Source organism: Mobula birostris, chromosome 23, assembly GCF_030028105.1.
Source record: "Mobula birostris isolate sMobBir1 chromosome 23, sMobBir1.hap1, whole genome shotgun sequence".
Taxonomy (NCBI): Eukaryota; Metazoa; Chordata; class Chondrichthyes; order Myliobatiformes; family Myliobatidae; genus Mobula; species Mobula birostris.
Genome location: NC_092392.1, coordinates 59520542 through 59544628, shown reverse-complemented (window position 1 = coordinate 59544628; position 24087 = coordinate 59520542). Strand labels below are relative to the sequence as shown.

The 24087-nt window shown below is 40.4% G+C and overlaps 1 protein-coding gene across 15 annotated transcripts in view; it reads left to right on the top strand.

The window, feature by feature from the left end:
• The window catches only part of nr2c1 (nuclear receptor subfamily 2, group C, member 1), a 126375-nt gene that overhangs the window by 69483 nt on the left and 32805 nt on the right, over positions 1-24087 (top strand). For 11 of the 15 annotated variants that reach the window (XM_072241476.1, XM_072241473.1, XM_072241474.1 and 8 more), the window contains 8 exons: positions 4811-4930; positions 10157-10384; positions 13427-13511; positions 16115-16294; positions 16385-16532; positions 19412-19505; positions 19606-19790; positions 20652-20826. In XM_072241476.1, the coding sequence (XP_072097577.1) occupies positions 4811-4930; positions 10157-10384; positions 13427-13511; positions 16115-16294; positions 16385-16532; positions 19412-19505; positions 19606-19790; positions 20652-20826 (1215 nt within the window). Of the gene's footprint in view, positions 1-612; positions 709-3184; positions 3324-4810; positions 4931-10156; positions 10385-13426; positions 13512-16114; positions 16295-16384; positions 16533-19411; positions 19506-19605; positions 19791-20651; positions 20827-24087 lie in introns of all 15 variants that reach the window. The other 4 variants (XM_072241480.1, XM_072241479.1, XM_072241481.1 and 1 more) reach the window with 4 other exon arrangements.

Sequence of the window (24087 nt, the reverse complement as noted above, 5' to 3'; positions counted from 1 at the left end):
ACATGTGAATAGATAAGTGGAAGAGGTAGAAAGGAGTATGGGCAGGAAGCCATCAAGGTCCATTGTGAAATGCCATTAGAAGACATTTTTAACCGTGGTCTACTCCAAGAATTTTACACCAAACCATCTGGATGTTGTGAAGAAGCTTCCCCCATATGGTTAGGTCAGTGAGTACACCATGAAATATCACCTCTCACATTGCTGCTATCAATCATTGAATAATAATTTTTGTGAATTGCAACCTCTACCCCACTTTAACAAGCTGGACCATACCCTCAAAAGCTTACCATTATAGTGGACTCATCACTCAGATACACTGAAGCAGACTTGGCAAAGCATCTCCCTTTCTGAACTTGGAGATGGCACTTAAGCTCTGCCAGCAACAATGGACTAACTGGTCAATTTTCCAGAAGCTGTTGAAGAAACCTTACCAAGTTGCTGCCATCCTCTTCACCAATGTTTCGCAGTTGCCACAGTGTGTTGTGGACAACAATGAATGTTCAGGGTGATTGAACGGGTGCCAATCAACTGGACTGTTTTATCCTGAATGAAGTCGAATGTCTTCCAGCAAGTGAAGAATGTTCTTTTACATCCCTGACTTGTGCCTTGCAGATGAGGAAAAGACTTTCTGAAATCAGGAGTTGAGTTCCTCGCTACAGAATACACAGCCTCTGATCTGCTCTGCAAGCTACGGTATTTAAGATCCTGGTAAGTTTCCTGTCAATGGCCTTCTCCAGGATGTAAATAGTGAGGTTATGGTAATGGTAATGCTATTGAAAATAGAGGATATTTTCCTTTGGCAATCACTGTTAATCTTGATACACAAGCCCAATTCAGAATGCTGTTCAGTTCATGCTGTGTGGACTCATCTTGACTCATTCTTTGAGCTTTGAAAATGTTGAATTAGCTCAATAACTGAAATGAAGGGTTCTCCCAACACATGCAGAAAGGACTTTTCACCATGTACTGTTTTAATTGCTATTACTACTGTTTTTTTTCATCCCATCCTCCTGCTCTTCCTGCTGTGGTGCTGTAGTCAAAGATTGCAGCCTCATTAAGGCAAACCTATTCGGGATGTACAGCTGACAACACAGCAAGATGCTCTCCCTGTGGTTTTAGCCTGTAATTGGAATGTTACTTGCTTTCTCTGCCACGTTCCAGGTTTCACGTTTCTTTACATGAGTGATGAGCTGTAGCTGCTACAACCCATGTTGGTGTCAGGAACCATGGATTTAGGGCATAGCTGAAGCAAAGTACTTTAAAATGAAACTATATTGTTGAGTTCCCAAATGACTCCCATTCCCAATCTGATCATCTAATAGAAATTAGTTTTTGTTTGCAATGAAGCCTTTTGTAGATTGTGATCAGGTGGTTGTTCCTGCATGGAATCTTCAATGGGCCATTTGTGCAGGTTGTCGCTTCCTGAGCTATAGGATATACTGTTGCCTCGGTGAGTCTGTATGCCCTCTTCTCAAGGCAGAATGGTTCAAATTCTCCTTTCATTAGGAACAGTCGAATGTTACAGAACTGAAAACTACAACCTGTGGCGATCTGCTACAGTTCCCTAGAAAGGACTGCCATAGACAAAAGTCTGTGTGTCTGGATCTCTGCTTACAGCTTGACCAATCCCAGTGACCAGCTTATTTCTGGCCACGTTGCTGCTTTATCAGTTAGACTAATGACCTGTGCTCGCAGTCAACTCTTGGAGCTTAAACCCTCCTGGATATAGTCTTTGTGATTTTTCTTGTAAGGTGTACTCATCTCCAGGCTTCTCCCCTCTTGTACCTCTCAGGCATGATGGAAGCTCAGTAGACTACCAATGTGCCTCATGGTTTTGGTCAAAAACTTGAACTTGGCTGATCTTGGTATTCAACAAGTATGCAAATAATTGCAAATCTTTTTAAATTGCTTGGTAGGGATGTTTTTCTTGGTGACAGGACAAGGTTCCCTGTGTGTGGTTCACACAGTTAGACAGACTTGTTAATTTGCTTTTGCACAAGAATTAACATCTTTGTATACAATTCAATCTTGTGTGTATGTTGTACCTAGACTGGCACAATTCAAGATGATGTATTGTGAATTGCTTGCTACATAAATTCTGGCAAATCTGGACTTCTAGCGCTGTGCAGGGGTGTTAAAAAAGTGTAATGCATTTCAATTTGTTGGTGCAGATGACCCTAATAGAAAACAAATAGATCGGGCGTTTGAAAGAATAGATATAACTTGTATATCTCAGTATTTTGTGAGGCAAGAGTACCTGGCTGATTTTAAATGCTCTCTGATTAAACAATAGTATTGCATGGAATTCACAGCGATGGATGGCTGTTCTGCCCATGTGGTGTGTGCTAGCAGTTGGAAGGGTGGTTATGCTTCATCTGAACTTTTGCAGTCTCCTTCTGTTCCTTACTGTCTTACATATTTAGTTAGCTTCCCTTTGAATGGCCATCTTATCGAATATTCATGATACAAAAGTGAATGCTGCAGGTTCTAGAAAACTGAAAGAAAGACACAATTTATTCAGAATACTTGGCAAGTCAAGGAACATCTATGAAAAGAGAAGCAACATTTCCAGCCAATCATTCATCAGAACTGCAAGAAGTTCAGAAATTAAAAAAGATATAATAAAGTGGGGAGGAGTAGCAAGGCAAAGGAAAGGTCTGTAATACCAGAGATCGAATGATATAATAGTGGTGCCAGCATAAAGCGGGTGATAGAGTTTGTAGAGGTGAAAATAGGAAGAAGTGGTACAAAATTAAATGCTAGATGAGGGAAGGGTATAAAACGGGGACCTTGTGCCTCAACAAGATGAAACAGCTACTTTCTTAAACTGCTTCCAGTTTGGTACAGTGCATGCAGTCCTCACAATTCAGTTTCCTCCACTTTGGAGAAGTCAAGCACAGATTGGGTGAAGGACTCGCAGAATGTTCCTGCTAGTGTGACCCTGAGCTTCCCATTGCCTTGATGCATTTATCTGTCATCTTCTCTAAACTCACTGTTGCATTGTTCTACATTTGAGGAACAGTACTTCATCTTACAACTTGGCACAGTACGAGCCTGAAGCTACAATATTGACTTCAGCAACTTAATCATTCTTGTAGTCATCTCAAATGTTCAACATTCAGTTTTCTTCTTCCCTCTCTTCTGCTTTTTCACTTTGTTTATCATCTTATTTTAACATCTCCAGGCTCTCAGTTGACATCACCACCATTACTTGTCTTTCTATATATGAACCCACATACACAGTTGAGGAGCAGAAGAAGCCCACTTGATTCCTCATGGCTGATCTGAGTGTAATCTTAACTCCACATTCCTAAGTACCAAAGGTAACTTTCAAACATACTTGTTTATCAAGAATTTATCTATTCTCAAAGACACGGCTTCCATTCCCCTTGTAGAAGAGAGTTCTAAAGATTCTGGACCCTCTAAGAAGAAATATTTTGTCTCGTCTGTTTTAAGTGGGACAGTACCTTTTTTCTTAAACAATGACCTCTAGATTTTGCACAGCGGAAATTGCATATATTAAATACGGTAGAATTCCCCAGCACTTTTCTAAACTCAACAAGTACAAGCTAGGCTTGTCCAAATGTCTGTATTTCACTCTTGTAAATCTTCTCTGAACTGCTTTCAATGTGTTTACATTGTTCCTCAAATAAAGAAGGCCAATACTATTCACTGCAATCCAGATATGGTGTCACTAATGTCACAGTTGTCAGCATGGAAATGACCCTTTCACTCAGCTTGTCCATGCTGACCAAGATGTCTTCCTGAGTTAGCCCTATTTGCCTGAATTTGGCCCATATCTCTATCCCTGTACCTGTCCAAATGTTTTTTAAGCATTGTTACTGCACCTGTCTCTACAACCATCTCTGGCAGCTTATTCCATAAATCTACCATCTTTTGTGTGGTAAAACATGCCCTCCAGTCCCTTTTAAATCTTTCCTCTCTCACTTTAAACCAATGTCCTCCAGTTTTAGACTCCCCTGCCCTGGTGGGGGGAGGAATCTTTTAACTATTCATCTCATGAACCTCTATCAGTTACCCCTTGCCTTCCTTCGCTCCAGAGAAAACCAGCTATCCAGTGTCTCCTCATAACTAAAGCCCTCCAGACTTGGCAATGTTTTAGTGATTTCTTTTCCCGCAGCCTCTCCAAATTGATCATGTCCTTCCTAGTGTTTAGTGGCCAGAATGCCACAGTTTTCCAGGTGTGGACACACTAAACTGCTATACAACAGAGCATAACCTTATTCGCTCATGGTCTCCCCTGTCACACATCTTCCCTTCTGTTTCTCTGTCTCTGTCCCATTTCCCCTGAAGCTTAAAAATGTCTTTTCAATTTTTTTTCCCCCAGTTCTTACAAAGTCATTGAGCTGAAATGTTAATTCTGCTTCTCCCTCCACAGATGCTGCCTGATCTGCTGAATCCAGCATTTTTTAATATACTTGGTGTTCTGCCTCTTCCCTTTCTTCTAAAAAGAGAACAAAAATCATTTGAAAGTAATGATATTTAGTCTTTACTGATATGAGCTTTTTCACAGGGGCTGTAATTTAGTGCACCCTGGCTCCACTGCATTGCAGTTTCGATGCTCAAGTTAACAATAGTGGATCAGGCTTTCTTATCGCAGTTAAGTAGGGAGTTGGGGTAATGAACTTCCAGTGGGGAAAGCGAGAAAAAGAATGTGGCGGAAGAATGGCATCCTTTTAATCTTCTTTAATTCCACTGCACAAGGATGCTATTTTTAAAGAAATATATATAAAGTTAGAAGTGCTTTTTTTATTTTTTTACTGTATATTTCCTGGAAACTTCCTCACAGGTCTCTCACTCTCAAGGGACATTATCTACTGTAATAGGACGACCAATAATGACCAGTACCCCACAGAGGATTCAGATTGTTCCCACAGACTCTGGTGTCACAGTAGCACAGCGCATTCAGGTAGAATTTCTCTTACTAAAATGTGGTGAAATAACTTGAAAGTTGCATGTACTCGAGCATTAAATACTACAAAGCTGCTCCATCGATAATGGAGATGTGTTGGCCTTTAAACAGAAATAATTTCTAAGTTGGTTGTAATGGCCAGCTTCCCCCCTCATGGGTTATCACTGGTTCGTGTGGTGAATTGCCTCCCTGCAAATGGTGTTTGTAAGCACATGAACTATCTCTTTGGTTACTGATACCTTTTACTGGCAGTGCGCCTGAAAATGACAGTTACTGTTACAAATAAATACAGACTGAGCTGAAAGTCTGGAACTAAACACAAAGTTGCTGGGCATTTTCTAGAGAAGGTGGGACCTGTACAGACTGGACAGATTGCACCTGAATTGGAGTGGACCCATGCAGGGAGATTAATTAGTGCCAGTGTGTAGGGTTTAAACTAACTTGACAGAGGAATGAAGCAGAAAGTAGATGTACAATTGGGCAGGATAGGATGGGAAGAGGGAGGTGTAGTCACAATCAAAATATAGGCATGATAATGTATAATGGAAGAATGCAATTTCAGATTGTAAGCTGTAAATAGTGGAGTATCACAGGAGTCACAACGGTAGCATCAGCAATTTGTATTTTGTATTAATGACCCTGAGAAGGGATTGAGTATACTTAATCCAAATTTGCTAATAATACAAAAACAGATGTGAGAGTAAATTGTGGGGGACACTAATAACCTGCAGAGGATCATTGACTAGTCACATGCTGATGAAGAGCAGTGTAGAGAAATTTGAGTTTATTCACATTGGTAGGAAGAACAGAAAAACATGATACAGGTCCACAATCCCTTATCCGAAATCCTTGGGGCCAGTTGCATTTCGGAATTCAGAATTTTTCGGATTTCAGACCACCACCACCGCGCCCCCCCCCCCCGATACCAAAAAAACACGTATGCTCAAGCCCCTTATTTAACCTGTCGCAGTGAGGTGGAGTTCAGGACCCAACGGCGCACCAAACCTATGCACGTCATCCCGTATTCTTTAAATCATCTCTAGGTTACTTATAATACCTAATACAATGTAAATGCTATGTAAATAATTGTTATGCTGTATTGTTTAGGGAATAATAACAAGAAGAAATTTTATTTCCAACAAAAACATTCAATAAAACACAAAAATATACAGCTTCAAGCGAATCAAATCTAATACATGGTAAATGACTTATTGGAATAAATGTAGAACGTCACTGTCACTATAAAACTTCAGTATCAGTGTCTTTCTGTTTATTTAAATCATATACAGAGGTAGTTCCGACACTATTTTCTTCAGTAAGATGCCACACAGACACCACGATCAAGCTTCTGCAATAACTCCACTTTCTGTGTTATTGATAATGATAGATGCTCCTCCTCTTTTTCTCATCGTTACCCATAGGGGTGCCTGCAGCTCTTTTTGACATTTTCACAGTGAAATTAAACACAAAGTCAACAGGGAACACAAAATATCAGCGAACAGCAAATGCATGTGTAACCACGTGTGCTGAGCCACAACTGGCGGCCTCTGCTAGTGCTGCCACGTCACACCTGACTGACATCAGCTGTTGGCGAAAAAACTTCAGTTTTCGGAGCTTTTTGGATTTCAGAATTTCGGATAAAGGAATGTGCACCTGTATTTAATTAGTGAGACTAAGTAATTATAATGTTCAGAGATATTTATTTAGAGAAACCGCGTGGATCAAGCCCTTATGGCCCAATGAGCCATGCCACCCAGCAACCCACCTAACTTAATCACTCGACAATTTACATGACCAATTAACCTACTAACCTATGTCTTTGGATTGGCCAGAGCACCCAAAGGAAACCCACGCGGTCACAGGGAGAACTGCGTTGGAAATGAACTCCAAACTTTGGTGGGCCAAGCTGTAACAGTGAATCTGAGTGTCCTGCTATAAGCTACAAATTAGCGTATCGGTACTGCAAATAAGGGAAGGGAAATAGGCAGTGCTCTCTCTTGCAAGAGAGATAGAGAAGGTGCTTAATTGCGACCATACAGAACATTGCTGGGAGGATACCAAAGACTGCATTTACACCTTCTGTTACTACCCCTAAATAATAATCTGTCTTATTAGGAACAATTGAGCTGAAATATGTTCAATGTTTGGACTATGGAGGAGAAATGGTGATCATATTGATGCACCTAGTAATCTCGCATAATTAACTTTCTTGCCATAAACTGGGAATGCCATTGTGCTATGGACTTTGAATAGATGGAGTCTAAGTGTGTTCAGGCAGGTTTCCTCAACCAGTATATGGAGATTCGTATCAGGGAGAGAACAAAGCTCAGCCTACTCTGGGATAATAGGGTGCGACAAGAAACTGATGTGAAAGCTGGAGTGCACTTTGGGTCCATTGACCATAGTTCTATTAGTTTTAAATTAGTTATGGAAAGAGACAGACTTGGTCCACAGATTCAAGTTCTAAACTAGGGCAAGATGAATTTTGCCGACATGAGACAGGAGCCTACAGAGGTTGATTGGATTAGGTTTGTGGATGAAGGGATCTCCAACTAGTGGGGGGGGTGGCTTTTAAAGGTGAGATCATAGGAGTTCAAGGTCTACATCTTCCTGTTAGAGGGAAGTGTGAGGTTGGTAGGAGTAGGGAACCCTGGATGATGAGGGATATTACGCCTGGAGCCATGGGACGTGTGAAGGCATTTGGAATGAAGTGAATTCCTGAAGGAGTAGAGAATATTTGGGAATGTACTCAAGGAAATCAGGATGCCAGAAAGGGGGCATGAGATAGCTTTGGCAGGGAAGATTAAGGAGAATCGAAAGAGATTTTTAAAAAAAATTAAAGGAAAAAGTAACTAGAGGGAGAATAGGACCCCTCAAAAACCAAAATGAACCTGTTTGTATGGAGTTCAAGGAGGTGGGCAGGACTCTCGGTTAGTATTTCTCCTCAATTGTAAAGTAAAAAAGAACATGAAGACTTCTGAACAAAGAAATGTAAATGATGTGGTCTTGAGGAAAGTCTACTTTACAGCAGAGGAAGTGCTGGGTGACCTAGAATGTATGAAGGTAGACAAATTTCCAGGACTTGACCAGCTATATCCAAAAACACTATGGGAGCCCTGGCTAAGGTATTCGCATTGTTCTAAGTCATAGGTGAGGTGCTGGTAGACTAGAAGGTAGAGGATGCTGTGTCTTTATTTAAGGAGGACTGCAGGTATGATGAGATTGCATTTGGAGTGTTGTGTTCACTCTGTTGTAGGAAAGGTGGTATTGAACTAGAAAGAGTACAGGAAAGAATTTACAAAGATGTTGCCAGGACTCGAGGGGCTGAGTTATATGGTGGAGTTATAGGACTCTTCATTAGAGTATTGGAGACTGAGAGGTGTGTAAAATCATGAGAGGCATAGACAATGGTGAATGCACTCAGTATTTTTACCAGAACTGGGGAAGCAAATATGAGAGTGCACAGGTTTAAGGTGAGACAGGAAATAATTAATAGAAATTTTAGGAGCAACCTTTTACACAACGGGTGTTATATATGTGGACTGAGCTGCCAGAGGCAGGTATAATAACTTTTGAAAAACAGTTGAACAGGTACATGGATATGAAACATTTAGAAGGATTACTATGTGCAGTCTTGATTAGGTAGAATATACTAGAATAAAAACAGTGCAGAATAATTCCCAGGACTGATTACTGAATAAAGCCTTTGTCTTATTAGGAGCAATTGAGCAGAATTGATGTTTGCTGTCTGAAGTTTGGAAGAGTGATGTAGATCAGATTGGTGGGGGTTGAGGGACCATGAGAGAGAAATCTCAAACCAGGGTCATGATCTTGTGATAAAAGATTTAAGATGGAAATGAAAAAGAATTTCTTCTAAGGATTAAATCTTTGAAACTTTTTTTTACCCTAGGAGGTTGAGGCCGTTATGTCATTGAGTATATTCATGGCTGAGATTTCATGGGGAATTGTATGTTGTAGCAATTGGACACGGATGGAGAGTTGAGGGCCAATGATCAGACCAGCCCTGATCCTTTTGAATGGTAAAGTGAGCTAAAGGAATCGTGGTCTATCTACCATATCTTTTTTTCATATGTTGTTAGGGAAGATTGCATCACAATCAAACTTGTCTGCTATTTGAAATTGAAAGAAGCGTACTAAATAATTGTATTGCCTTGACACTGCTTGGGCTGTGGGTGTTAGGAAAGGAGAGTACGGAAAGGGTGATACTGCATGTATAAGTACTGTGGAGGAGGATGGATGCAGTGGTGGTGATGTCAACCAGTAAGTATGGTGGGGGGGCAAGTAGTCACTCTTGGAATGTTGCTGCGGGAGGGAGTGCATTTGCAGGAGCTCAAATGGCAGGTGAATCTGAAAGTTGGTGAGCTGGAATATGAGGACAAGTAGGGTTTTGTCAAGGGGCATGTTAGCTAAAACAGAGGAGAGTCCTGAGCTGAGGACTAACGAAGACACCTGAGACATTGGTGTAGAAAGTGACATTGTAAGATCAAAAGCTGGGAGAGTGGAATGCCTATGGATGGAAGGAAGGTGTGGGGGCAGTGGTCATCTCGGAGATATTGGTCACTAGCCTATTCCCTACAGAAGAGTTGGAAGTGTGGTGGAAGGAAAAAGTCAAAGGTAAACCATGCAAAGGAGATGGAATATGTTAGCATAGATTTCTGGGTGAGAGCAGAAAAACTTGTATAATGATCAGTGAACTGGTAAAAGGAGTGGGATTAGACCCAGAAGGACTGGGGATAGAGTGAGCGTATCCAACAGGGAAGCAAAGAAAGCTGGGATCCATAGGAGGAAGGTGGGAGTTCAGCTTTTAGGCCTTTGAAATTGGAGGTCACGGAGGGAGAATCTCTGCAGATGAGGTCTGCAAAACAGTTGTGTGTGCAATGGTCCAGAGGGATGTTTGAGAAAGTATTCAATTTATTGTTACAGGTACTTTTCCTCTCTATCTTGTGATGGATATCAAAATTTAAAGTGAATTTATTATGAAATTACATATGTCATCATATGCATGCAACCCTGAGATTCACTTTCTTGTGGGCACTCAATGAATCCAATAACCATAGCAGAATCAATGAAAGACCACAACCAACACAAGACAACAAAATGCAAATACAAAAAAGAAAGAAAATAAATTATAATAATAAACACTAAATATTGAGAACATGAGATGAAAAGTCCAGCTGCGAAATGATATGTTTTTAATTGTAGATTGTCACTGATCAGCAGACGGGCCAGAAGATTCAGATTGTCACATCGATGGATCATGGTGCAAGCAAGCAATTCATATTAACAAATTCAGATGGCACTGCATCAAACAAAGTGATATTAGCCCGACCTGATTCAGGACAAGGAAAGGTCATCCTGGCCACACCTGACTCTGCTGGTCTTAACCAGCTCATTTTTACATCTCCTGATGGATCAGCACAACATATACAGGTAGAGTGGATGTAAATTGTATGCATACTGTTAGTGGTGGTCTTTTCAACCTGGAAAACTTTATATACTGTATGCCTGTGACTTAAAGCATTGATTTTTCTTTTTCTTTTTGCAATCAGGGCATTGCAACTTTCCTTGGGTTTGTTTTTGTTTTGGAGATATGGGTGTTAACTGGCAAAGTTGCTGTTTTATTCTCCATTCAAGTTGTCTGGAGAAAGAGACAGTGAGTTAGTGCTTTGAATTGCTGTCCCTAGTTTGCTTACATTCAGGAGCTTCTGGTATGGGATTGGAGTCAGAGAATGGATAAAAATGAACTAGGTTCTGAACAACATTCTCACCTCTTCAGATTCATTTCTATTGAGACCAGTTTTTAAATATTTTTGTGCTTTTTCCCAAATTAGAGCTGTATTATTGAAAGCCACAAAATTGATTTCTGTTGGTCAAATTGATGCTTGAGTAGTGCTTCTTTATTAACTCTATTATTACAGTTCCTTCCCTCTGAGATGACATAAAGTTACTTTGTTGAAAGCTCATTACGTTCTTCAACTTCAAATTTCCTTTTTATCTTGAAACTGCATAATTCTAAAGGATATTCTGTTGATTCTTCCTCCTGCAATCCTTGGGCTTTTAAAACTACCTAAACTCTCCTCCCTGATTTACATTGTCCACTCAATGCACTTGAGTTTTTGCCAATTCTAGAAAAAATTGGTTGGAGGATGCAAGAGTTAAATATAGTGTAAAATTAATGTCCAGTGCTAGGCACGTTATTCACTGTATTGGACAAAAATGCTGAGAGTTTGGAAATAAGGAAGTGTTTATATTTGGGGGGGGGGACAAAAAGAAGAGATTTTATATTTGAAAAAGCAAGCCAGTTTACTAATTGCATTTCTAAAGCAGGAAGCTGGCTGTTATGTCAAGACTGTGTGTGTCTTTGCACTTAATCCTTGCAGTAACTTCTCTGCACTGACAAAACAATCCAATCAACTGAATTGCTTTCTCGCTGTCACAGTGATTTGACAAGAAATAACAGTCTTAATAGCAAAAACTGAAAAATGATATAAAATAGAATTAACAGATACTCTGCATTCAGTGCTGAGGTCAGGACTAAGTTTTTAATTGCTTAAAAGCTTATTTGAAAGTTGGGGAATACGGAAACTAAGTACAGATTTAATTCAAATTTGCTGGTGTAAAGTTGATCTGTGGATAATATTTTGCATCTAAACTTCCCTGTGTCCAAATTTCGTAGAGTTCTACATGCCACCCAAGTTATCAATCTGATCATTTGCCTACATTTGGCCTATATCCCTGTAAATCTTTCATATCCATTTACCTGTTCAAATGCCTTTTAAATGTTGTAATTATATTTGCATCTACCACTTCCTCCTGGTAGCTCATTCTACATATCCACATCCCTTTGTTTGAGCAAAAGTTGCCCTTTGGATTCCCTTTAAATCCTTTCCCCTCTTGCCTTAAATCTGTATCCTCCGGTTTTAGACTCCTTTACCCTGGAGAAAAGACTGCAGCAATTCACATTATGCCCTTCATAATTTTATAAACCTCTAAAGTCATCTATCAGCCTCTTAACACTCCAGTGAGAAGAGCCCAGGCCCATACTGTTTCTTCTTTATAACTCAACCCCTCTAGTCCCAATTACATCATAGTGAATCTTTTCTGTACTCTTTCCAGCTTAATGACACCCTTCCAGTAGTTGAACAACCAGAACGGGATACAATAATCCAAGTGTGGTTTCACCAACGAATTGTACACTGACAACATGACATCCCAACTCTTATACTCAATGCCCTGATCAATGAAACCAAGTGTGTCAGATACTGCCTTTACTATCCTGTCCACCTGTGTTGCTGTTATCTGGGAACTATCTAGATGTAGCTCCAGATCTGTTTAATAACACTCCTCAGGGCCCTTCTGTGTGAAACCTGCTGTAGTTTTATCTTCCCAAAATACCACATTTCACACTTGGGCAAGCTAAATTCCATCATTCCTTGGCCCCTTTTCCCAGTGGTCTAGTTCCTTTTGTAATCTTAGATAGCCATCTTCACTGTTCACTAAACAACAAATGTTGTTATTATCCTTAAATTTACTGGTCACATCACCTATCTTATCATCCAAATCATTAGTTTATAAGCAACAGTAGACTCGTCATTGTTCACAGGCCTCCTTTTTGACAAACAACCCTTCATAATCACCCTTCAAGCCAATTTTGTATCCATTTGGCAAGCTCACCCTGATCGCATGTGATTTTAAACTTCCTGACCAGCATACCTTGCACACCTTGTGAAAGGCCTTGCTAAGGTCAATATCAACAACTTATGCCACGTTGCTCTCGTCAATCTTGCTGGTCACCTCTTCAAAAAGAAACTCAATCGGACTTCTGAGACATGATTTCCCATGCACCAAGCCAAGCTAACTATCCTTAATCAGCGACATGAGATTCTAGAGATAATGGAAATCTTGAGCAATACACACAAAATGCTGGAGGAACTCAGCAGGTCAGCTATCATCCATGAAGAGAAATAAACAGTCAACCTTTCAGATCAAGATGTTTCATCAGGACTAGTGAAGATCCTTGTCCGAAGAGTCGACTATGTAATTCCCTTCTTAGATGCTGCCTGACCTGCTGAGTTCCTCCAGCATTTTGTACGTATCCCTAATCAGCTTTTGCCTTTTCAAAGGCAGGTAGGTTCTACTTTTCAGAATTCTCTCCAGTAACTTTCCCAACACTGCTACGTTGAACAACCTGGTATTTGAGCGCAACAGTCTGGAGTTTACTAGCTGAAGATGGTTATAGAAAAATACTTTTTAAAAAAAAAATTAAGATATTTACACCAGTCTAGCCAATGGAGATTTCTATCCGGAACTTGTGCTGTTCTGTTACCATAACTTAGTCAAAGCCTTCCAGGAGGTAGTGCCGCTAGATCTCGAGTGGCAGCAGAAAATATGGCGGAAACTGCAAAAGTTCTAGCCTTTGCCTTTGGCTCTGTGAAGGCTGTTTTCAAATTTTTTATATTTTTATCCCTGTAGATTGTAACCGATGCAACTTCAGCTGAGCAAAGTGCGGTCAAACCGCCACTGGAGTTTTGTGTAGTTTGTGGCGACAGAGCATCAGGTGAGAAAGTGCTTCCTTAATCTGACAATTTATTTAAAAAATAGTTTGAGTTTAATAATACAAGTTTAATGGCTTTGCATTCTATTCATTAAAGTACGTAGATGGTGATTTAATATTCTAAATCTGGAGACTTATAAAGCTGATTCCTGTTCATTTCCACCCAGCATGAAAGTCAACAATCAAATTTTCTGTCCATTGATAGCTTGATTTTGATCTGATTTGGTCTCTGTCATGTGATAGCCCATCCCACTCCAGTACTGAAACTAAGTGGAGTTGTTCTTAAGTATTACTTGGCCACTATCTCTTTGCTTTTTGTAGACTCAAGTTTATACACAAATTATCTGTTTTGTTTACACACATCATATCCTTTCAAAGGCCTCTTTCAAGCTATCTTCCATGGGAAGATAGCTACCAGTCCATGGGAAGATAGCTTGGAAGAGGCCTTTGAAAGGAAGCTCTCTAAGTATGCAGGACTGGTCGGCAACTGTCAGCAGGCTGGATGGAGAACGAGGTGTCTCCCAGTGGAGGTTGGTTGTAGGGGATTCGTAACCCGTTCCTTAGTTAGAGCCTTCAGCAATTTGAGCATCAAGGCAGAGAGGAAGAGGAGAGCCATCCGCAGTACCACCGATGCGGCAGAGAGGGCCTCAAGATGGCTGTGGCTCAAAAGAGGGGAGCCATGGAGTCATAAGTAGCTAGCCATCTGGACACAAGCTGGGGTCTGACCAGCCCCAACTGGGTCACCTGGAGGAGGTTGTATGATGTTGAAAGACCCGAAACACCCGAGGATTCCAGGAACATCACTGAAGATATGTCCAGAAGCATCAGTAGATGTATGTACACAATAGCAGTGATTTGCACTTCAGAAAATACGACTCTGGGAGAGCTCAAGATCATTCTGACTGCTGTACCTCTGCATTTTTAATTCATAAAATATGATGTAGTTGTATTTTGTAGTATTTTTAGTTTCATTGAAAATTAGTGCCGTGCACACTGTAACATAAGTTTTGGAAAATTGTGTTTATAATATTCATTGGATAGGGACATTAATAGTGCTGTTGGGATGTATTTTCTATTCCTAATTCCCTCTGAGCTGAGGCAATTGAGAATTAACTACAAGGCAAAATCTATTTAATCTATTGCACTAACAGGTCCAACTAAATTGAAGGATGCATAAAGTTGGGGTGATGTATTAGCATAGATAGAGGATTGGTTAACTAATAGTAAGCAGAGAGTTGGGATACATGGATGTTACTCTGGTTGGCAATCAGTGGTGAGCAATGTGCCACAAGGGTCTGTGCTGGGCCCACAGCTGTTCATGATATACATTAACAATCTGGAAGAGGGGATGTAATGTATCTAAGTTTGCTGATGATACGAAATTGAGTGGAAAAGCAAATTATGCAGAAGATATGGAGGGTCTGCGAAAAGATATAGATAGGTTAAGTGAGGGGATTTGCAAAGGGATTTGGGAGCGCTTGTGCATGAATCACAAAAGGTTGGTTTGCAGGTGCAGCAGGCTATCAAGAAGGCAAATGAGATGTTGGCCTTCATTGCTGGAGGGATTGAATTTAAGAGCAGGGAGGTAATGCTGCAACTGTACAGGGTATTGGTGAGGCCCCGCCTAGAGTACTGTGTGCAGTTTCAGTTTCCTTGCTTGAGGAAGGTTATACTGGCTTTGGAGGCAGTGCAGAGGATGTTCACCAGGTTGATTTCAAAGATGAGGGGGTTAGACTATGAGGAGAGACTGAGTTGCCTGGGACTGTACTCACTGGAATTCAGAAGAATGAGAGAAGGTCTTATGATACAAATAGATAAGTTAGAGACAGGGAAGTTGTTTCCACTGATGGGTGAGACTAGAGCTAGGGACATAGCCTCAAGATTCGCGGGAGTAGATTTAGGATGGAGATGAGGAGGAACTATTTTTCCTAGAAGATGGTGAATCTGTGGAATTCTCTGCCCAATGAAGCAGTGGAGGCTACCTCAGTACATATATTTATATCAAGGTTGGATAGATTTTTGCATACATATTAGGGGAATTATGGTTATGGAGAAAAGGCAGGTAGGTGGAGGTGAGTTCATGGCCAGATTAGCCATGATCTTATTGAATGGCAGAGCAGGCTTGATGGGCCAGATGACCTACTCCTACTCCTGTTGCTTGTGTTCTTATGATTGTTTAAAATGTTAATCTCCTGAAAAACTGTAATAATGGATTGTTCTTTTGAAAAACTGTAATAATGGATTGTTCTTTTAAGATGAGGCAATATTTCTTCTGAGGGTCATGATTTTTTGGAGTGCTTTAACTTGTTAACTTTCTGGTGGAAACACAAACTTATTTGTAGTGGAAGCTGATAAATATTTCAAGTATAAAGTTGTTGAGGTGTAAAGGGGAGAGAGAAAAAATTGCCCTGCATATTAAACAGCGAAGTAGGTTGAAGGAGCAATTGGCTTAAAGCTGCTCTTGTTTCTTATTCTCTATGCTTGTTAAATGCTGGAGTATTATGAAATATCTCAGTATTTTTCACTGGTGATGGTAAGTTTATTTTGAAGAATCATTTCCATTTGTATCTCGTAGTTTATTTTTTTTTAACCACCTAACCATTTAGGACGTCATTATGGGGCAGTGAGCTGTGAAGGCTGTAAAGGCTTCTTCAAGAGAAGTATAAGGAAGAACTTGGTGTATGTCTGCCGAGGGTCAAAGGACTGTGTGATTAACAAACACCACAGAAACCGCTGCCAGTACTGTCGATTGCAGAGATGCCTAGCACTGGGAATGAAGCAAGATTGTAAGTGAAGGCCTGTACCTCCAGAAGATATCTTTTAGCCAATTCAGTAATTTAGTTATAAAATGTTAATAGCATTTGCTTTCTCAATAGCTGTTCAGTGTGAGCGGAAACCAATTGAAGTTTCTCGAGAAAAGTCCGCAAACTGTGCAGCTTCAACTGAAAAGATTTACATCAGGAAGGACTTGCGTAGTCCCTTGGCTGCAACACCAACCTTTGTAACAGACAAGGAAAGTGCAAGGTACCGTTGTCAGTTAGAGGGTAATTAAATTGGTAAATTGGTTTATTATTGTCATATGTACTGAGGTTCAGTGGAAAACTTGTTTTGCATGCCCATCCATATACATCATTTCATAGCAATAGTGCATTAAGATACTACGAGAGTAAACAGTAACCATGCAGATTGAAGTGTTTCCAGTTACAGAGAAAGAGCAGTACAAGTGGAAAATGAGGTATATATACCAAGTTGCATTGTGAAATCAAGAATCCATTTTATTGTACTAGACAACCAACCAATAGTCTTGCAACAAGACAGAAGCTGTCTTTGAACTTGGTGGTGCATCTTTTCGCTCTTTCCTATCTTCTGCTTGATGGGAGAAGAGAGAATCTCCAGTGTGGGTGGGGTCGTTGATTATGCTGGCTGGTTCAGTGAGGCAGTGAGAAGTGTGACCAGAGTCCATGAGAGAAGGCTGCTTTCTGTGATGTGCTGAGCTGTGTTCACAACTCTGCAATTTATTGTAGTCACATGCAGAGCAGTTGCCATGCCAAGCTGTGATGCATCTGGATGTAATGCTTTCTGTGGTGCATCGATTTAAAAATTGGTGGGGGTCAAACAGGAATGATAGATAGATAGATATACTTTATTAATCCCGAGGGAAATTTGGTTTCGTTACAGCCGCACCAACCAAGAATAGAGCGTAAATATAGCAATACAAAAACCCCCAACAATCAAGCAACAAAATGCAAACTATTTCAGATGGAAAATGAGTCCAGGACCAGTCTATTGGCTCAGGGTGTCTGACCCTCCACAGGAGGAGCTGCACGTTCGATGGCCACAGGCAGGAATAACCTCCTCTGCCGCCAAGTGTTGTATCACGGTGGAATGTGGCTGAAGTCCAACAGTAAAAAGTTCAATATCCAGTCTGCAAACATGTTCCTCAATCGTAATATGCCCCGGATTGCACCATCCATTGTTAACCAGATCAGTAAGCACCCAACACCTTTACGCTTACTGCTCTCAGTGCACTTCTGGTCAGCCAGAACGGTATTACCCACCGAACTCCTCTTCTCCAAAAGTCTCTGTTGTCTCGACCCGGTCCTCTTTCCTCGGCTTTGTGATCCCCCTCTGCATCCTCTGTGTGTTTTCCTCCGGATTTCAGCAGGGGTGTCCGCCGCTCTGCTCGCTAAACCAGCCGGTATTTGCTGGTCCGTGGAATACACAATGCGACCTTGCTTCTGTCCCGCGTGTTGGGATGTAACCATTTCCAGCGCTAAAGAAAACCCAAATAAAACTCTCTCTACCAGCATTTTAGAGAGGGTGCAGCTTCGATGTGTTACCGTGAGAAAAAAAAAATACAAAAAGTAACGTAAATTAAAAAGTAAGAAGAAGAAAGTACGAATAGATCGGAACGGCTGTACCAGGCATGCACGACCGGCGCATGCGCACTATAATGCCAAATTTCTTCGGCCTCCTGAGGAAGTAGAATCACTGGTGAACTTTAGTGGCTATGGCAAAAAACCTGTTGGACCATAACAGGCTATTTAATATAGGGGAAAAGTGGAGTTGTAACGCTAATCTGGTTTGAGCACCAAGATAATCAAACTGATATTGTACTTTCTCTCTAAGAATTTCAAAGTACTTCTAGTTTCAAAATATGTGTGCAGTATGAACCTTGAGATTCGTCTTCCCACAGACACCCCCGAAACAAAGAAACACCATGGAAGCCGTTCAAAGGAAATATCAAACCCCCTACGAACAAAAAAAGAACAAATCGTGCTTAAAAAAAAAAGTGGAAAAAACAGAATATTAAACATTAAACCATAGAGACATTGAAACAGTTCAGTTCAGTTCATTTCAGTTTAAAGCTGTGTTGTTCATTAGTCGCACAGCCAGTCCACAGTGATTAAAATCGCACAAAATAGCAATTTTTAAAAAAGGAGTAAACAGAAACCAGAGACACACATAACTTGAACTGCAGTGTCCGATCCACAAACCAAGTCGATTAAACCTCGCCCAAGACACAAGACTCTGGCACCATCCTTTGGCATCATAGGGAGAGAGAGAGAGACCAGTTAAACACAGGCACCTTCCTCCGCGAGCACCGAGCTAGGGAAACTGATCAAATGCAGGCAGACGGTGTTGAACATCCACTCATCTTCCTCTTAAATCCTCGTTGATTTACATCTTGCTCAATGCTTTAATTAGCGAGATTAAAGGGCTTGTGCCTCACCTCCAGGCTGCACACTCCACTCTAAACCTCACTGAATTCCCCTGGTGATAGCAAAGTGCCGAATCACTCAATCAGCCAGAAGATACATCGTCAAAATATAATCAAGAAGATAAAGAAGTAGTTTTGTGAACTGTCTGAAGGACGTCACCTTTGGTCGCTTTGTTCCCTGGCATCATCTCAAGATTGCTTTGTTGCTATGATTAATAAGATTGGTGATTGACTTAAAAAGTTTGTAATATTGAAGATTGTTCAGCCTCTTCAGGGAAGCCATTTGTTATGAAGTAAACTGTGTGGAGCTTTTCAGAATTTATGCCATCTAAAATAACTCATTTTCTTCTGTTAATTTCCTTCCCAGTTTGTATACACCAAATTGGTTTCAAACTGAAGCAAAATATAACTCTATTGCCAGTAAACACAAAATAAAAGATTGCTCATATAAACTAGCCAATTTATTCAGAATACCCAACCACTCAGGTGTTGGGAAAGAGATACTGCAACTGAGAGGGATAGTGGTGCCATCAGTAAGAACATGTAAAAACAGTAAGAAAAATGGTAATATGATAATGCAATGGCATCTTGCAGTTAAAAAGTACTAATAAATTGACTTTGGGGGAGATAGAGAGGGAGCTTGTGCAAGTGTAAATGCTTTCAAATTTTTTGTTTCAACAAGATCTGGAGGCCTTCTAGAGCCAGGAATGCTGGTAAATATACAACAGCCACTGATGAAAACGGAGAGTGCTATGCTCCTCACTTCTGAGAACAAGGTATAATATGGTCCAATTTACTCTGCAGAATTCCATAAACTGCTGTAAATTCTGCATTTGGATAAGCAGTTATTGATTACTGGTACTTTATTTATTTCAGGCTGAAACCTGTCAAGGTGATTTAAGCACTCTTGCAAATGTAGTTACATCACTTGCAAACCTGAGCAAGTCAAAGGATCTATCCCAAAGTAGTGCTGATTTGTCAGGCATTGATGCCTTAAGTAATGGTGATGGTTCTTTATCAGAAATGCAACAAGATGACCAGTCTGCCAGTGATATTACCAGGTAATTATTTTAAAAATATATGCATTAGAAGCAAGGGTAAACTATTCAGCCCTTGAGCCTGCTACACCAAACAGTAAGCTGACTGATCTGATTCAAGTCTCAACACCGTATTCTCACCTGTCCACACAAATGTTTTATCCCTTTTCTTAAGAATCTAAATACGTCTGCTTCAAAATATTCAGAGCCACTTCGTCCATTTCCACTGACAAAGACATATTCAGAAATTCACAATCTCAGAGGAATATTTTCATCAGCACTGTCTTAAATGAGTGACCCTAATTGTAGATTCTTCCACTGAAGGAAATATCCTGCCAATATCCAACATGTCAAAGCCCCTTTGGATCTTGTGTGTTTCCTCTCTCTCTTTTCAAAGTTCTAGCAGATACGAGCATGGCTTGTCCAGCCTTTTCTCATGAGACAACCCAGCGGTTCTAATAAACTTTACCTTAACTGCTCCTGATGTATTTACATCCTTCCTGAAATAAGATGATCAATATGATGCATAGTACTCCAATGCCTTATATAACTGAAGCACAACCTCTATACTTTTATGTCAAATGTCCACCATAGTACACGACAAAAGTCTGTTAGCTTTATAAATTACTGATTATCAAAAACACTGCACTTTGCAAAGTGAAACTAAAGTAGTAAAAGTAAGAACAGTCTGTGATCATTCAAAATTATGCTGCTGAGATATATCTTGTAGCATTGGAGTGTAACTCACTTCAGTCAGTTGATTTCTTTATTTGTACTGCATCTACATCTCTGCATTATTTACCTTTTGACAATTGTTATGCAGAAGTAAACCTGCCAGTGTTAGATGGATAAAATATGTCTGCATTTTCTGACTTGGTATTTCAGAGCATTTGATACACTTGCGAAAGCACTAAATCCTGCAGAAGGATCAGCTGTTCAGAACTCAGCAGAGTGCATGGATACTTCGGGCACCAACATCCAGCTGATCAGTGGAGAGCAGTCTCTTCCTATTGTTGAGATTGAGGGTCCTCTTCTCAGTGATGTGCATGTTTCTTTCAAGGTATGATAATGTCCATTGTTTGTTCAAATTATGAGACCTTTAGATTCTTCATCATTGCATTGTATGTATTGTTTCTTATAAAACCTTTGGCAGGGCACCTTTCATTGTTAATTTGTGGATTTTCAACAGGCATTATATGCCAGGCACACTGAAACCCTCTATTTCCTTCTAAATGATATTTCAGAATTCCAAAATCCCATAGTTCTTTGTATGTAGTTTAGTGTTCTGCTGTTGACACTTATTTAAATAAACTAATGTGCAACTCTCCAATGCTTGCAGAGTTTGAGGTACAGAAAGCTACATTTGGAATGCCAAATAACATGAATGGTATAGAACTATACGGATAAGTGGCTAAGATGGGAGGAGGCTTGCATGTAGTGTAAACAGTAGTATAGAGATATTAAGGCCATATGAATGGTCTTATTTCTGTGCTATAAATTTCAGAGTAATTCTGTTGTTAAAAGTAAGTTTTGTAGTAGGGATCATTCTTGAAAGCCAAAGGACGTGATATTATAGATGTTTTGTCAGCAGAGGGAGGTGAATATCTGTCAGACATTTTTGAGCCTAAGTGTTGTAAGCATTGTGTAAGAATTTTGATTGAGGCTAAAGATAATGGTCAGTACAGAATTTATGTGTTGAAATCTGTAAAGAAGTTGCATCACTTTGTTCATTATAAACATGGTTAGCAAGATTATGTAATTGAGGTAGTCAGGAAGTTTTTAAAATATGTTGTGTTTTAACCAACAATGATAGAAACCAGTATTTTTAATGGAAAAGGGAAAGGTAAGAATGAGAATGAATGGAATATGGCAAGTTGCAGGGGGCTGGGGTGGTGGAGCAGGTGAGCAGCAGCAGTAGGAGGATAGGGGAGAGGAGGAGATAGGGAGTGTGGAGTGAGAGAAATGGAGAATTAGAGGGGCAAAAGAATCAGGGCATAGCACATTTTAATCAGTTTATTTGATTGCCCTGTCTCCTCCCATCATCCTTCCCTCCCTGCTCCAATTTTGGAAATAGTTGTCAAAAATGAATAGTTGATCTGATTATCCCCATTTTACATCTGATACCAAGCTGCATTTTTAACCTACTAAAGTTATAAGCAAAACCTTTCCTGTGTTTTCAAGCTGTGTTGTCCCAGCCCAGTTACCTGCTTTACAACAGACTTTGCAGCTCTTCTGTCCACTTGTATCTCAGTTGCTCCACCAGTTTCTCCTTATTAGAGATTATAGACCAAGGGGTAAGCCCACTCAGCCCATACCCAGGTATGACCGCATCCAGACTGTGGAGTATTTGGAGTAAATCTTTAGTTAAATGATGAGAATGATGCAAGCTTGCCAATGTATGATAGCCTTCAAAGAATTTTTCTATCTTTATGTATCTTTTTATGTTAGAATCTCTGGATGCCACAACACATTATAGGCAATTAAATACTTCTGTGCTATATTTGTATTTAGTGTTAATTTGCAACCCTCAATGTCCTAATGAATTAACTAGATAATAAATCAGCATTATTGGGTGAAAAATTGGCTGGGATGCTGGGAGGATCTCTCCTATAGTTCAGTCAGGTACCATCCCTGACCTTGTACCTTTCACACCAGAAACAGCTGGGTACAGTTCCTATGCATGCCAGCTAACTGAGAGAGGCATCACTGATTTAAAGAACACACACACAATGCTGGAGAAGCTCAGCAGGTCAGACATCTATGGAAAAGAGTAAACAGTCAATGTTTCGGGCCGAAACCCTTCATCAGGACTTCATCAGGACTAGAAAGGAAGAGAAGACATCCCTCGAAGATTTCGCAGTAGTAGTGGTATCACCAACACGAGAAATTCTGCAAATGCTACCTGGCCTGCTGAGTTCCTCCAGCATTTTGTGTGTGTTGCTTTGGATTTCCAGCTGCTGCAGAATTTCTCGTGGCACAGCAATGTGAGGCAACACTTGCAGGTTGCTCCCAACACATCCTCAGATTATGTTGGATGGTTGTTAATGCAAATGATATATTTCACTAAGTTTTGATGTACATGTGATTAATTGTGGATGATGCCAAGATTGGGAGCGTAGTGAATAGCGAGGAAGGCTATCAAAGCTTGTAGTGGGATCAGGATCACTGGAAAAGCGAACTGAAAAATGGCAGATGGAATTTAATGCAGGCAAGTGTGAAGTGTTACACTAAGGGAGAACAAACTAGGATAGGGCTTGCACGATGAGCGGTAGTGCACTGAGTAGTGAGGTAGAACAGGGATCTGGGAATACAGATCCATAATTCCTTATAAGCAGTGTCACAGGTAGATATGGTCATAAAGAGAGCTCCTGGCACTTTGGCCTTCATAAATCAAACTATTGAGTATAGGAGTTAGGATTTTGAAATTGTCAAGGCCTAATTTCAAAGATTCATTTTTATCAAAGGTTCAATGGTTCATCCTATTATCAAAGTATGTATGCAGAATACAACTCTGAGATTTGTCTTCAGATCGCCATAAAATGCAGAAAACCATAGAAGTAGTTGAAAGAAAGACATCAATCCCCCTGCACGGAAAGAAAAAGAAACAAAAACTTGCAAACCCCTAATCACCCCCCCCCCAACCCACCCTTGCACAAAAACTAACAGACCACCCAAACCCCTAGCCCACCAATTCGCAACAAGAAAGAATGAGAAAGAACAAGAAAAAAAGATAGAACTAAAAGAGGTCAATTTGAACGGCAATCCAATCGATAAAATCTCAATGTTGATAACGTCTCCCAGGACAGCGACACGAACCATGAACTCTGAGGGCGGTGACACTCCAGTTCTGGTCATCTACCAACAGGAAAGATATTAATAAAATTGAAAAAGAGTGCAGAGAAAATTTTCAAGAGTGTTGCCAGGATTTGAGGACCTGAGTTATAGGAAAAGGTTAAATAGGTTATGACATGTAGGAGAATGGGAGAGATTTGACAGAGGTATACAAAATATGAAGGCATTGATAGGGTAAATGCAAACAACCTTTTTCCACTGAGGATGAGTGAGACTAGAACTCGAGGTCATGGGTTAAGGGTGAAAGATGATGTGTTTAAGAAGAATATGAGGTGGGAATCTTTACTCTGAGACTGTGGAATGAACCTCCAGTGGAAGTGGTAGAAGCTGGTTCAATTTCAATCTTTGAGAGAAATTGGCTAGGTACATGGGTGGGAGGGGTTTGAAGAGCTATAGCCCAGGTGTATATTGATAGGACCAGGCATAGTAATAATAGTAAGGCACAGACCTGGGTTGAGGGGCTTGTTTC